The following is a 14936-nucleotide window of genomic DNA, read 5'->3' as shown; positions in this document are numbered from 1 at the left end:
TTCTTTTTTATTTTTTGTACTTTAGTTAGTTTATTTCATTGTAGTTATTTGTAGGTATTGTATTTAATTAATGTATTGATAGTGTAGTGTTAGGTTTAATTGTAGGTAATTGTAGGTATTTTATTTAATTAATTTAATGATAGTATAGTGTTAGGTTTAATTGTAACTTAGGTTAGGATTTATTTGACAGGTAATTTTGTAATTATTTTAACTAGGTAACTATTAAATAGTTCTTAACTATTTAATAGCTATTGTACCTGGTTAAAATGATTACAAAGTTGCCTGTAAAATAAATATTAATCCTAAAATAGCTACAATGTAATTATAATTTATATTGTAGCTATATTAGGATTTATTTTACAGGTAAGTATTTAGCTTTAAATAGGAATAATTTATTTAATAAGAGTTAATTAATTTCGTTAGATGTAAATTATATTTAACTTAGGGGGGTGTTAGTGTTAGGGTTAGACTTAGCTTTAGGGGTTAATACATTTATTAGAATAGCGGTGAGCTCCGGTCGGCAGATTAGGGGTTAATAATTGAATTTAGGTGTCGGCGATGTTAGGGAGGGCAGATTATGGGTTAATACTATTTATTATAGGGTTAGTGAGGCGGATTAGGGGTTAATAACTTTATTATAGTAGCGCTCAGGTCCGCTCGGCAGATTAGGGGTTAATAAGTGTAGGCAGGTGGGGGGCAGATTAGGGGTTAATAAATATAATATAGGGGTCGGCGATGTTAGGGCAGCAGATTAGGGGTACATAGGGATAATGTAAGTAGCGGCGGTTTACGGAGCGGCAGATTAGGGGTTAATAATAATATGCAGGGGTCAACGATAGCGGGGGCGGCAGATTAGGGGTTAATAAGTGTAAGGTTAGGGGTGTTTAGACTCGGGGTACATGTTAGGGTGTTAGGTGCAGACGTAGGAAGTGTTTCCCCATAGCAAACAATGGGGCTGCGTTAGGAGCTGAACGCGGCTTTTTTGCAGGTGTTAGGTTTTTTTTCAGCTCAAACAGCCCCATTGTTTTCTATGGAAGAATCGTGCACGAGCACGTTTTTGAGGCTGGCCGCGTTAAAAATGCTCTACGCTCCTTTTTTGGAGCCTAACGCAGCCTTTATGTGGAATCTCAATACCAGAGTTATTTTTATGGTGCGGCCAGAAAAAAGCCGGCGTTAGCTACGCGGGTCGTTACCGACAAAACTCCAAATCTAGGCCTTTTTGTTTTTAAAAACAGTTAACCAGAACTCTGAGGTCGCAGTAATAATTTGAGCTCACAGGTTCGCATTTACTTTCCTCTTGCAATAAGAGTGCAATTTAACTTGTGCCTTAAAGAATATGAAAACCTGATATCACTTGCCCGAAAACAATATTGCTCCACTCGTAATCTGGCCCTTTATAACTTCATTAGGAGCAATTCTTCAGTGGTCACTGGGATTTTTATCATTGTAATTCTTTACAATGAGGACTATAAATACTGCATATTTTGCCAGCTTGCCAGCTTTGGAAGACCAGCAGCATATTTTTAATGTTAAATTCTTGTAACTGTACCCTAGATCAGGGTAGCCCAAGGGCCACTTTTGGCCCTCTGCACTAGTTTTTGCTGCCCCCCTGGAAAAAGTAGAACTAAGAATTTGTGCCATAGTTTTTGTGACCCAGAAAAAAACAGAATTCCCCTTTGCAGCAGAGAACTGACGATAGAGGGTACCCTAAAATGTTACCTAATTCTGGCCACGTGCCACATCTTTAGAAAAACATGCTATTGTGTGTTTAGTAGCCATACATTTAACCCTTTGAGTGCTAATGACGGCTCTGAGCCGTCATAGAGTTTCCCACTCTGGTGCTAATGAAGGCTCAGAGCCATCACTAGCACTCTCCCACCTTGAGGGAGATCTGGGGGCTCCCACCCGCTCCTACCCTGGCGATTGTGCCTGTAGAGTGACAGGTATCGCTGGGACTTCCCATTTTGCATGGTGACGTCACGTGCAATAACGTGATGACGTCACCGCACAACTTTATTTATACTTAACAATGTTAAGTATAGGAGAAGGGGGCATGTTGCTTAGAAGCCTGTATCTCAGGCATCTAAGCAGTTAAAGAACCCTCAAGTCCCACAATTGAAAAGGTAATCATCTAACCTTTCCAACAGTGTATGTCTTGGGGGGTCTGGAAAAAAAAAAGTTAAAACGAAATTGTTCAAAAAATAAAAAAAAACTTAAAAAATCTTAGCACCCACGTGGGAAAGTGTTAGCACTCAAAGGGTTAAAGGCTGCCCTTAAGACTTCTAAAATATTGATATGCAGTACCCGTATTGGCTATCATTGCCATAGAGAATTATACTTTTTTATTTCAAGTGAATCTTTAAGTTTTACTTATGTATAAAAATGTCCATTAGCTTGTATGTTCTCATATTTATGTTCTTCAACAAACATATCTGTATGCTGAATTTTTCTACTGTAACACAATTGCCGATGTGTACAACCCCCCACCCATTAACTTACCTTGTAAAAATAAAACTGGTATGTGTAATATCTCACTGAATTCTCCAAATGCTCTGGCTAAATGTTGTTTACATCTTACACGAACATAATGCTCCTTTTCTACTTTCAAAGCATATATTGGCACATAGTTAGTAAAAACTGGATCCATCTACAAGAAATCAGAATAGACAGTTAAACAAGAAAATAACACTCAAATTACACAACTAAACAAGACAGTTTTAAAAGTAATTATTGCTTAACTCTTCCAGGAAATAATAACTCATTTTGAGCATTACAATCATTAAAGTCCATACTAGGTTTGCTAGCTGTGCCGTATTTCACCAGGCTGTCCAGCCTAAAAAGTCTCTTGAAAGACAGCTACATTTTAAAAGCCTCCTATGTTTCTGTGGATTACAAATATGACCCAGAAAGAAATGACATTGCACACATACTACTCTTTGTGTTTCTGGAGGCCAAGGAGGGAGTTACACTGCTCTTGGCTTGGTGTTTTTTATTGTCAACCATGAGATGTATAAACATTACTATGTGTGTGCTACTGGCAATCAAGGGGGGGTCAAAAATGTAAAATAATTTGTGTGTTGCTGTCATCCAAGGGTATACAATTACAGTTCAGTTGTGGAAAATGAGAACCTTTACCTACCTACCACCTATGTCCCATCACCTGCTAAAGTGTCTGCTAAATAGTGTTCCTTATCCTAATCTTTGCTCCCATCTTTTATACCACATATTAACATTAAAAAGAATATCTTACAATTTTCCACGTTGTATCATTGACTTCTTGTGTTTGGACTTCATATTCCAGGCGTATCCATTTAATATCTACTGTAGGGGGAGGTCTCCATGTTAACTTTATGTCCATACGGAGTTTTGTCATGCTCAGATTAAGTACAGTCCAGTTGAGAGCAATCGGAGGATCAGGTTCCACTATTTATATTTTGGAAAAAAGCTCAGTCATTATTACATAATAAATTTGAAATAATATACTTTAGGCTATCGCTTCCAGCTGCTCTCAGGGTATTGCAGCGATGTCTCGATATTGAGGCATCACTGCAATATCCTTTTTTACACACAGATGCAGAGAGGGCCGCTCTGTGACCCTCTCTGCATCGGCCATCAAATGTGCCGAAGGTTGATGGGCGGGAGCAGCAGCAGGGAGGGGGGTGGGTGGCCCATCAGTGGTTAACACCCGAATCCTGTGCGCGGAGGTGGTGGGAGCGCATGCGGGGGGCATGCACGCTGCATGATTAGTATAGTAGTCATGTATGATACTATAGAGAAGCATGTATGAGAAGGGGGTAGTGGGAGGGGGTAAATCAATATTTGGCCAGGGATCTGGAAGGGGGGAGGAGGTAATTGAGGGGGGGCAGCGAACTGGGTACTGGCAGACAGCTGCCAGTACCCAAGATGGCGGCAAATAGGTAGCGGGGGAGGGTTAGAGAGCTGTTTGGTGGGATCAGGGAGGTTGGGGGTTAAGGGGGGATCCAAAACTATAGAATAACTGTAAAAAAAAAAAAAAAAAAAGCCTTTTATTTGAGTACTGGCAGAGTTTCTGCCAGTACTTAAGATGTCGGTGACAATTGTGGGGTGGGGTAGGGAAGGGAGCTGTTTGAGGGGATCAGGGAGGGATCAGGGGGTGGGATGTGTCAGGTGGGAGGCTGATCTCTACACTAAAGCTAAAATTAACCCTACAAGCTACCTAATTAACCCCTTAACTGCTGGGCATAATACAAGTTGGTGCGCAGCGGCATTTTACGACCTTCTAATTACCAAAAAGCAATGCCAAAGCCATATATGTCTGCTATTTCTGAACAAAGGGGATCCCACAGAAGCATTTACAAACATTTGTGCCATGCTTGTTCTAAGTGAAATGATGGCATGAAATATACCAAAATGGGCCTAGATCAATACTTTGGGTTGTCTACTACACTAAAGTTAAATTTAACCTTACAAGCTCCCTACAAGCTACCTAATTAACCCCTTCACTGCTAGGCATTACACACATGTGGTGCATAGCGGCATTTAGAGGCCTTCTAATTACCAAAAAGTAATGCCAAAGCCATAAATGTCTGTTATTTCTGAACAAAGGGGATCCCAGAGAAGCATTTACAACCATTTGTGCCACAATTGCACAAGCTGTTTGTAAATAATTTCAGTGAGAAGTTTGTGAAAAAGTTAACATTTTTTTTTTATTTGATCGCATTTGGTGGTGAAATGGTGGCATGAAATATACCAAAATGGGCCTAGATCAATACTTTGGGTTGTCCACAAAAAAAATGATACATGTGAAGGGTTATTCAGGGATTCCTGACAGATATCAATGTTACAATGTAACTATCGCTAAATTTAAAAAAAAAAAAATGGTTTGGAAATAGCAAAGTGCTACTTGTACTTATTGCCCTATAACGTGCAAAAAAGCAAAGAACATGTAAACATTGGGTATTTCTAAACTCAGGACAAAATTTAGAAACTATTTAGCATGGTTTTATTTTGGTGGTTGTAGATATGTAAAAGATTTTTGGGGTCAAAGTTAGAAAAAGTGTGTTTTTTAAATTTTTTATCATATTTTATAAAAAATGTTTTTATAGTAAATTATAAGATATGATAAAAATAATGGTATCTTTAGAAAGTCCATTTAATGGCAAGAAAAACTGTATATAATATGTGTGGGTACAGTAAATGAGTAAGAGGAAAATTACAGCTAAACACAAACACTGCAGAAATGTTAAAATAGCCCTGGTCCCAAACGGTCAACAAATGGAAAAGTGGTCTGGTCACTAAGGGGTTAATACATCAATGTTGGTTGTGCAAAGCTGGGGAATGGGTAGTAAAGGCGTTATCTATATTTTTAAACAATAGCAATTTTGGAGTACACTGTCCCTTTAAGTATACAAAGGAACGTTTATTTAGATCATACGCACAGAAAAAGTTTTAGCTGGAAATTTTTTCTCTGATAGAACTATATTTAATAAATGTACATTTTAGTTTTGATTAGACTGTCTCAAATGCTGGTATACAAAGTGTAATTCAGGGACTTTTGTTTTTATGCACCCAACACTTTTTAAAAATGTGCAATTTTTTAAAAAAATTTAAAAGCAGTTACAGTTCTCTACAAGAATATCATTGTGTTTTAGGCCATATGGGTACCATGGGGCCGATTTATAAAGCTCCGTATGGAGATTGATGCCCCTTGTTTCCTGAAGGCTCTCTTATGAAGCAGCGGTCTAAAGACTCCATGATCGGGTTGATTGACACTCCTTGCTAGCCGCCGATTGGCCTTGAATCTGCAGGGGGCGGCATTGCACCAGCAGTTCACAAGACGGCATTTATCGATGTGCGGTGGACATGATATGCTACATCGTATCATGTCCGCTCACACATTAATAAATATACCCCCATGTCTGAAAAGTATTATGGAATAAAATATAGTTTGTGACACATGCTTATTTCCATGTTCTGCCCGCTTTCGTTAAGATACCTTGATAACATTCTATACTAAATATTTCATGTTTCAGCTAGAGCATGACATTTTAAACAACTTTCCAATTTACTTCTATTATCTAATTTGCTTCATCCTCTTGTTATCTATTGTTAAAAAACATATCTATACAGACTAAGGAGCTTGGAGCTAGTTGTTGATTGGTGGCTGAACTTGTATGTTCATTTTCATTGTCTTACAAATGTGTTCACATACTCCTAGGACGGCATTGCTGCTTCTTTAAAGGGCCATAATACCCAAATGTTTAAACACTTGAAAGTGATGCAGCATAGCTGTAAAAAGCTGACTAGAAAATATCTCCTGAACATCTCTATGTAAAAAAGAAAGATATTTTACCTCAAAAGTTCCTCAGTAGCCACCTCCCATTGTAAAGGATTTCTAAGCAGAATTTTAGTATGTCTGTCCTGGGACAGCTTAAGGGATGTGCCTCGTGAACTCTCATATTATTTTACCAATCAGGTAAAGGAAGCTTACTATGAAATCTCATGAGATCACAGTAAGAGTTCATGACCTCAGCACTGCTGATGCTGATTGGCTGCTGTTCATTTCTTCATTTATTTTTTTTACCTGCAGCTGGGAGCAGGTGAAGTATAACTTTTTACACAGAACTTACTCTGCTGAGCTGAGCAGATTGTGAGGTAAAATATCTTCCTTTTTTACATAGAGATGCTCAGGTGATATTTTCCTGTCAGCTTTTTACAGTTATACTGCATCAGTTTCAAGTGATTTAGCATATGACTATTATGTCCCTTTAATAAAATATACCAAGAGAGTGGAGCAAAATTGATAACAGTATTAAATTTGAAAGTTTTTTTAAAAATGTATAATCTATCTCAATCATGAAATAATCATTTTTGGGTTTCATGTGCCTTTAATTGCTGCACAGAGCTTTTTTTATAAGTTAAATTAACTATAATTATCTGAAGAAACTATTAAGCTTACCAATTTCATCAATGCTAAAGCACTCCTGATCAAAAACTTCCTTTTCATGTATTAGTTGTATGCAGTACGCAGTCCAAACAAATGTGTAGGTTGTATTGAAATAACAGCTGTTTTCCCCAGAAGTTATGGTATCAGGGCAATCTGTCCAATTCATGTCCCTGCCAGAAAGAAAATGTAAAATAAATCTGTCAAAATCAGACACTCATCACTGAGGGCCTGATATTAAAAACCTCGCCGGCATGGAGAGAAATCACACAAAATCTTTGGGATTTTTTTAGACCTTGTACAGTAGAAGTCTTTGTTTCATATAAACAAGCAGGTAACATAGCAGGTGATATGTGTTTGGGGCTGTAGCACTTACAGCAATAGCATGTGCAGGTAACATAGCAGGTGATATGTGTTTGGGGCTGTAGCACTTACAGCAATAGCATGTGCAGGTAACATAGCAGGTGATATGTGTTTGGGGCTGTAGCACTTACAGCATTAGCATGTGCAGGCATACATAAGCAAGTGATATGTGTTTGGGGCTGTATCACTTACAGCAATAGCATGTGCAGGCATACATAAGCAGGTGATATGTGTTTGGGGCTGTAGCACTTACAGCAATAGCATGTGCAGGCATACATAAGCAGGTGATATGTGTTTGGGGCTGTATCACTTACAGCTATAGCATGTGCAGGCATACATAAGCAAGTGATATGTGTTTGGGGCTGTATCACTTACAGCTATAGTATGTGCAGGCATACATAAGCAGGTGATATGTGTTTGGGGCTGTATCACTTACAGCTATAGTATGTGCAGGCATACATAAGCAAGTGATATGTGTTTGGGGCTGTATCACTTACAGCTATAGCATGTGCAGGCATACATAAGCAGGTGATATGTGTTTGGGGCTGAAGCACTTACAGCTATAGCATGTGCAGGCATACATAAGCAAGTGATATGTGTTTGGGGCTGTATCACTTAAAGCTATAGCATGTGCAGGCATACATAAGCAAGTGATATGTGTTTGGGGCTGTAGCACTTACAGCTATAGTATGTGCAGGCATACATAAACAGGTGATATGTGTTTGGGGCTGTATCACTTACAGCTATAGTATGTGCAGGCATACATAAGCAGGTGATATGTGTTTGGGGCTGTAGCACTTACAGCTATAGTATGTGCAGGCATACATAAGCAAGTGATATGTGTTTGGGGCTGTAGCACTTACAGCAATAGCATGTGCAGGCATACATAAGCAAGTGATATGTGTTTGGGGCTGTAGCACTTACAGCAATAGCATGTGCAGGCATACATAAGCAAGTGATATGTGTTTGGGGCTGTATCACTTACAGCAATAGCATGTGCAGGCATACATAAGCAAGTGATATGTGTTTGGGGCTGTAGCACTTACAGCAATAGCATGTGCAAGCATACATAAGCAAGTGATATGTGTTTGGGGCTGTATCACTTACAGCAATAGCATGTGCAGGCATACATAAGCAAGTGATATGTGTTTGGGGCTGTATCACTTACAGCCAGGGCCGCCACTAGGAATTTTGGGGCCCCTGACTTAACCATTGATCAGCCCCCCCCCCCCCCCCCCTTGACATGTGCAATTTTTGACCAAGTTACTAAAACGTATATGCACTTTATTCTTAAGTGTCTATTTAAACTTGTAAATGTTGTAAAGGTAGTAACATACAAACACACAGACACACTCATACACTGAAACACACACTCACACTCACACATAAGGATTTGCATATAGACACTCTAGCAGACACGCAAAGAAACACACTCAGACACAGAAACCCAAACAGACACTCAGCACTTGTTTTCATTGACCTGACAAGTAATGAGGTAGTCTAAAGTTTTGTAAAAGAAAGGAGATTTAGAAAACAAAATATGGAGTTCTGATTATCTTTTTGTAAAGGAAGATGCCAACTAAATGATGACAACAGCATGCAGTGGCTGAAAGGAAGGGCCCTGAACTGCCTAAACAATAATTTAAAGGTTAAATGATGGATTGGTGACTTCCGGAAAGGTCTTATTAGTCTCAGAGTCTGTAGAAAGATGTCAATAATCAGTAGTAAGGTCAAAATGTCCTAAAAAGGAACAGACAATGGACACACACACACACAAACTCAAACTTGCACATACACCCAAGGAAACACCGACAGAGACAGCCTCAGAAAACACACAAAGACACACACACACACACACACAGAGAAACTCACAGAAAACACACAAAGACATACACACACAGAGAGACAACCACATAAAACACAGAAAGACATACATACACACACCCTAACTGAGACATCCACAGAAAACACACAAAGACATACACACACCCTCACAGAGACACCCACAGAAAACACACACCCTCACAGAGACATCCACAGAAAACACAGACATACATACATACACACACACACCCTCACAGAGACATCCACAGAAAACACAGACATACACACCCACCCTCACAGAGGCATCCAGAGAAAATACACAAAGACAAACATACACACACCCTCACAGAGACACCCATAGAAAAAGCTCAGACATATGCACACAATCTCACAGACATCCAAAGAAAATGCACAAAGACATACACACCCACCCTCACAGAGAGACTCACAGAAAAAAAATACATACACACTCACAGAGACACAAACCAAAGCACAAAGACATAAAGACAGACACCCACAGAAACACTCACAGGAGGAAACATTGATGCACCTTGCATTCCCTAAATCAACGTTGTGTGACATGCATTATAAAAATAAATGCAGAAATTAAGAGATCACTTTTTAAAGAATCATATTTGTAAATGTGCAAACCAAAATAATTCTGTGAATTCAAAATTGTACATTAATGATCTGGGTAGATGGCTAGATGAAGAAAAGTACTTTTAAATGGTTGACACATGTTTGTTTTTCCCCATTTTCCCCAACCAAAAGCACCACTTCAAATATAGTGTACAAATGTTCCCATCTGTCAGCTGTACTTATGGATTTTGAAAATGCTGTACTCTATATGGTCTTGGTGGAACCATAAGCTGTGGTACTCATACCATTAGATCTGGTTAAATGCAGGATTTAGGCTTGTTGGTATGTATTTCAAAATTAAGTCAGCTGTAGTGTAAACTGAACAGTTTTAAGTTAACCTGTCTCATTACAAACACTGAGCAATCTTAGTCTGAGATTATAACATTTTAAGCAGATGTAAAAAACTTAGATAAAATGCCTCCTTGCATCTGGAAAGTCCTTGCATAAAGTGGCAGTAAACTGGAATGTAATATATATATATATATATATATATATATATATATATATATATATATATATATATATATATATATATAAATAAATGCATATCTGCCAAAAGTGCACCTACCATTTGTGTATTGAGGAGGAAACATTTCTGCATGGTTTTAAATATAGAATTTCTACAGCATTGTCAAATAATCATAAATAAATTGCTGCTAAAAAAATGTGTATTTATAGACCCCTGGCCCCACCATACAACTACTACCACACTGAAGTTACAATCCGAAATTGCACAAAGAAATAAAAAACATTTGCTAAATAAGTGCTATCCTCTCTGCAAATGAAAGTGATCTGCCGTCTGACTCAGGCACACACTGTACAAACAAAGTGCCAAATCTGTCTCACACTGTGCATAGTGGTTTAGTGCACACTCAGAAATCCTATCAAATGATAATACTTTACTCCTTGTAATAACATTTCCCATGCTCAATTAGTACTCTGCTGTAGTACTCACCCCCTGATGGCGGCCCTGCTTACAGCTATAGTATGTGCAGGCATACATAAGCAAGTGATATGTGTTTGGGGCTGTATCACTTACAGCTATAGCATGTGCAGGCATACATAAGCAAGTGATATGTGTTTGGGGCTGTATCACTTACAGCTATAGCATGTGCAGGCATACATAAGCAGGTGATATGTGTTTGGGGCTGTAGCACTTACAGCTATAGTATGTGCAGGCATACATAAGCAGGTGATATGTGTTTGGGGCTGGAGCACTTACAGCTATAGCATGTGCAGGCATACATAAGCAGGTGATATGTGTTTGGGGCTGTAGCACTTACAGTTATAGCATGTGCAGGCATACATAAGCAGGTGATATGTGTTTGGGGCTGGAGCACTTACAGCTATAGCATGTGCAGGCATACATAAGCAAGTGATATGTGTTTGGGGCTGGAGCACTTACAGCTATAGCATGTGCAGGCATACATAAGCAGGTGATATGTGTTTGGGGCTGTAGCACTTTCAGCTATAGCATGTGCAGGCATACATAAGCAGGTGATATGTGTTTGGGGCTGTAGCACTTACAGCTATAGCATGTGCAGGCATACATAAGCAAGTGATATGTGTTTGGGGCTGTATCACTTACAGCTATAGCATGTGCAGGCATACATAAGCAGGTGATATGTGTTTGGGGCTGGAGCACTTACAGCTATAGCATGTGCAGGCATACATAAGCAAGTGATATGTGTTTGGGGCTGTATCACTTACAGCTATAGCATGTGCAGGCATACATAAGCAGGTGATATGTGTTTGGGGCTGTAGAACTTACAGCTATAGCATGTGCAGGCATACATAAGCAGGTGATATGTGTTTAGGGCTGTAGCACTTACAGCTATAGCATGTGCAGGCATACATAAGCAAGTGATATGTGTTTGGGGCTGTAGCACTTACAGCTATAGCATGTGCTGGCATACAGAGGTAAGCGATATGTTTTTTGGTGCTGGAGCACTTACAGCTATAGCATGTGCAGGCATACATAAGCAAGTGATATGTTTTTGGGGCTGTAGCACTTACAGCTATAGCATGTGCTGGCATACAGAGGTAAGCAATATGTTTTTTTGGTGCTGGAGCACTTACAGCTATAGCATGTGCAGGCATACAGAGGTAAGTGATATGTGTTTGGGGCTGTAGCACTTACAGTTATAGCATTTGCTGGCATACAGAGGTAAGTGATATGTATTTGGGGCTGGAGCATTTACAGTTTTATCTTAGCAATAGATTTTGGTAGAATACAGAGTTCACATATTTGTTACAACTACTGTGTATATAGTATACGTATTATACACTGTTCCGTCAGTAGGTGGCAATGTTTGCTAATTTGTTTCGTTGACTTTATTTGTTGTATCTTCTTGTCTTAAAGTGAATGTAAATTTTGATGCTAAAGTGCCCGTTTTTTAAAAATTTGATCAAAAACAGGGGCACTTTAATTCATCAAAATTTACATTTCACTCGTCGTGAAGAAATACTTACCTTTTAAACTTGACAGCCGATCCAGCTTCCCCCGGTCGTCGCAAGCTATTTCTGACGTCAGTAATGATGGAACGGTCATCATCCAATCACGGCTACCCCCCCGGGGGAATCAGTGTCTGATTCAACGCCGTGATTGGAGGAAGCCGGATTCCTCATTTTAGACCCAGGAAGAGGCTTTGCGACGGACGGAGGAAGCTGGAGAGGCTGTCAAGATTAAAAGGCAAGTATTTTTTCACAACACGAGAGAAATGTAAATTTTGATGAATTAAAGTGCCCATGTTTTAAATCAAATTTTTAAAAACCTGCACTTTAGCATCAAAATTTACATTCACTTTAATAATAGTATGAATGGTAGGCTGCAGCCATTTTCTCTTAAAAGGACACTTTATTTCTGTAGTGTTTAAAGAATTTCTAATAGTTTTTACTATTGGCTTTCATCTTAAGTAAACTATTTTCACATGCCTGTATAAATTAAACATGTTCAGCATTTTTTTAACACCTCATCATTTATTAGGTATCCCAAATTTGGGTCTGAGGTGTCCTGAAATTGGGTCTGGAAAATCTGGTCACCTTAGTGTTCATTCAAATTTGCTCTGTGTTCTATTAAATCAATTTTGCAAGGAGATAATATACAGAAGTAAGGAATAGCTCATACACATCTATATTTAAGTGAAAGTCAATCCTAGCATTTGTTAAACGCTAGGATTGACCATTGGAGCAAATAAAGGGGACTTTCAGTCATGAAGTATAAAATACTTCATGCTGAAAGCTCCTTTATTTGTTTCAAGCGTTTGCCGCACTGAGCTGATCAAGCAGCCCGCGGCAGAACGCCGTTTTGCTAAGAGGTGACGTTTCCACCTCTTAGCAAATAGCCGTGCATTCCAGCAGGTGCCAAGCTGTATTTCCCGCACGACTATTGGCTAAGAGGTGAACACATCACCTCTCAGCAAAACAGCATTCTGCCTTGGGCTGCTTTATCAGCTCTGTGCGGCAAACGCTTGAAACAAATAAAGGAGCTTTCAGCATGAAGTATTTTATACTTCATGACTGAAAGTCCCCTTTATTTCTTCCAATTGCGAAACGCTAGGATTGACTATTACTTGCACGATAGATGGAACTTTCCTGTACAATTTTAAGAAACTTGCCAATTTACTTTTACTTTATTGTATATTTCCATCTTTCATGTGCCTTGAGCACTTTATGGCAGCACTGTTTTCCTGCTCATTATGGGTCAGATTACGAGTGGAGCGCTCTTTGGCACTTTTGCTAGAGCACTAATTGCGCTAAAAGTAAACCTTTTTGCCCGCGTCGGGTTGCGCTCGTATTCTGAGTTGAAAGTAAAAAGTAATCACGCTTGTGCTACCTTGAAGTGCGCAACTAGCTTACTTCTAGCGCATTTAGCGCTCTAGCGAACTTGCTAAATAGTGCTTTTTAAAAATGTTATGCTCTGCATCAGAAAATAATATTTTTGGGTTTCATATTCCTTTAATATTGTGGAGGGGGATAACAAGTCTTATAATAATATGTGAAGCACTTTGTAGCTCAGGGGTATTACAAGTGCGTTGGAATGTGTATAGCACGAAATAGAAACAAACTGAGTAAACGGGGCATGGTCACTATGTACATAAAAAAAAATATTTATTGAAACAGGAATAAAATCAGTAAAAATATACTTGCAAGTACAAAAAGCTTGACATGTTTTGGCTTACACCTTCCTCAGAAGCCTTATCCTTTAGTGCACATCTTAATAAAGGCATAACCTGCCCCTGATTGGACAACACAGCTATCTCCAAATTAACCATTTATTTTCTGCTTTCTGTGTATAGCACCCCTCAGCACCCTCTTATAGCACCGCACAGCACCCCCTTAGAACCACCACTGTAAGATGTCTCTGCCAAAAACTAAGAGTGAAATATCATAATTATGATCTGTTATTTGTAGAGCACCAACAGATTCTGTAGTGCTATAATCAAGGTATGATATGCAAGGCAACTAATGTTTGCAAGGCGGGAGTGTGGCGGTTTAGGGGTTACTATTATTATAGGGGCGGCAGATTAGGGGTTAAAAAGTGTAGGTAGGTTACGGCGACATTGGGGGCGGCAGATTAGGGGTTAATAAATATAATGTAGGTGTTGGCGATGTTGGGGGCAGCAGATTAGGGGTTCATAAATATAATGTACTGGAGGTGGCGGCGGTGTCCAGAGCGGCAGACTAGGGGTTAAAATTTTTATTATGGTGTTTGCGATGCCGGAGGGCTTCGGTTTAGGGGTTAATAGGTAGTTTATGGGTGTTAGTGTACTTTTTAGCACTTTAGTTATGAGTTTTATGTTACGGCGTTGTACCATAAAACTCTTAACTACTGACTTTTAAATGCGTTAGGGATCTTGGAGGTAGAGGGTGTACCGCTCACTTTTTGGCCTCCCAGGACAGACTCGTAATACCGGCGCTATGGAAGTCCCATAGAAAAAAGACTTTTCAAAGTTTACGTAAGTCGTTTTGCGGTAAAGCCAAAGAAGTGTGCGGTACATCTAAACCTTCAAGACTCGTAATACCAGCGGGCGTAAAAAAAAAGCAGCGCTAGGACCTCTTAATGCTGCTTTTTTACCCTAACGCACAACTCGTAATCTAGCCGTGTTTTATGTAATTGATAATTAGCATTAGGGTTAACCTGTTTGGTTCCAGGCAAGACTGAAACACCCATGCAGTTAACAGAAAA

The 14936-nt window shown here is 39.2% G+C and overlaps 1 protein-coding gene across 3 annotated transcripts in view; it reads right to left on the bottom strand.

Moving 5' to 3' along the window:
- The window catches only part of GHR (growth hormone receptor), a 691384-nt gene that overhangs the window by 76980 nt on the left and 599468 nt on the right, over nucleotides 1-14936 (bottom strand). For all 3 annotated transcript variants that reach the window (XM_053701248.1, XM_053701249.1, XM_053701250.1), the window contains 3 exons: nucleotides 6938-7095; nucleotides 3251-3423; nucleotides 2500-2647 (listed from right to left, as the gene is read on the bottom strand). In XM_053701248.1, the coding sequence (XP_053557223.1) occupies nucleotides 2500-2647; nucleotides 3251-3423; nucleotides 6938-7095 (479 nt within the window). The remainder of the gene's footprint in view (nucleotides 1-2499; nucleotides 2648-3250; nucleotides 3424-6937; nucleotides 7096-14936) is intronic.

The sequence above is a fragment of the Bombina bombina genome, chromosome 2, assembly GCF_027579735.1.
Source record: "Bombina bombina isolate aBomBom1 chromosome 2, aBomBom1.pri, whole genome shotgun sequence".
Lineage (NCBI taxonomy): Eukaryota > Metazoa > Chordata > Amphibia > Anura > Bombinatoridae > Bombina > Bombina bombina.
Note: the sequence above shows the minus strand (reverse complement) of the source record. Positions and strands in the feature narration are given on the sequence as shown.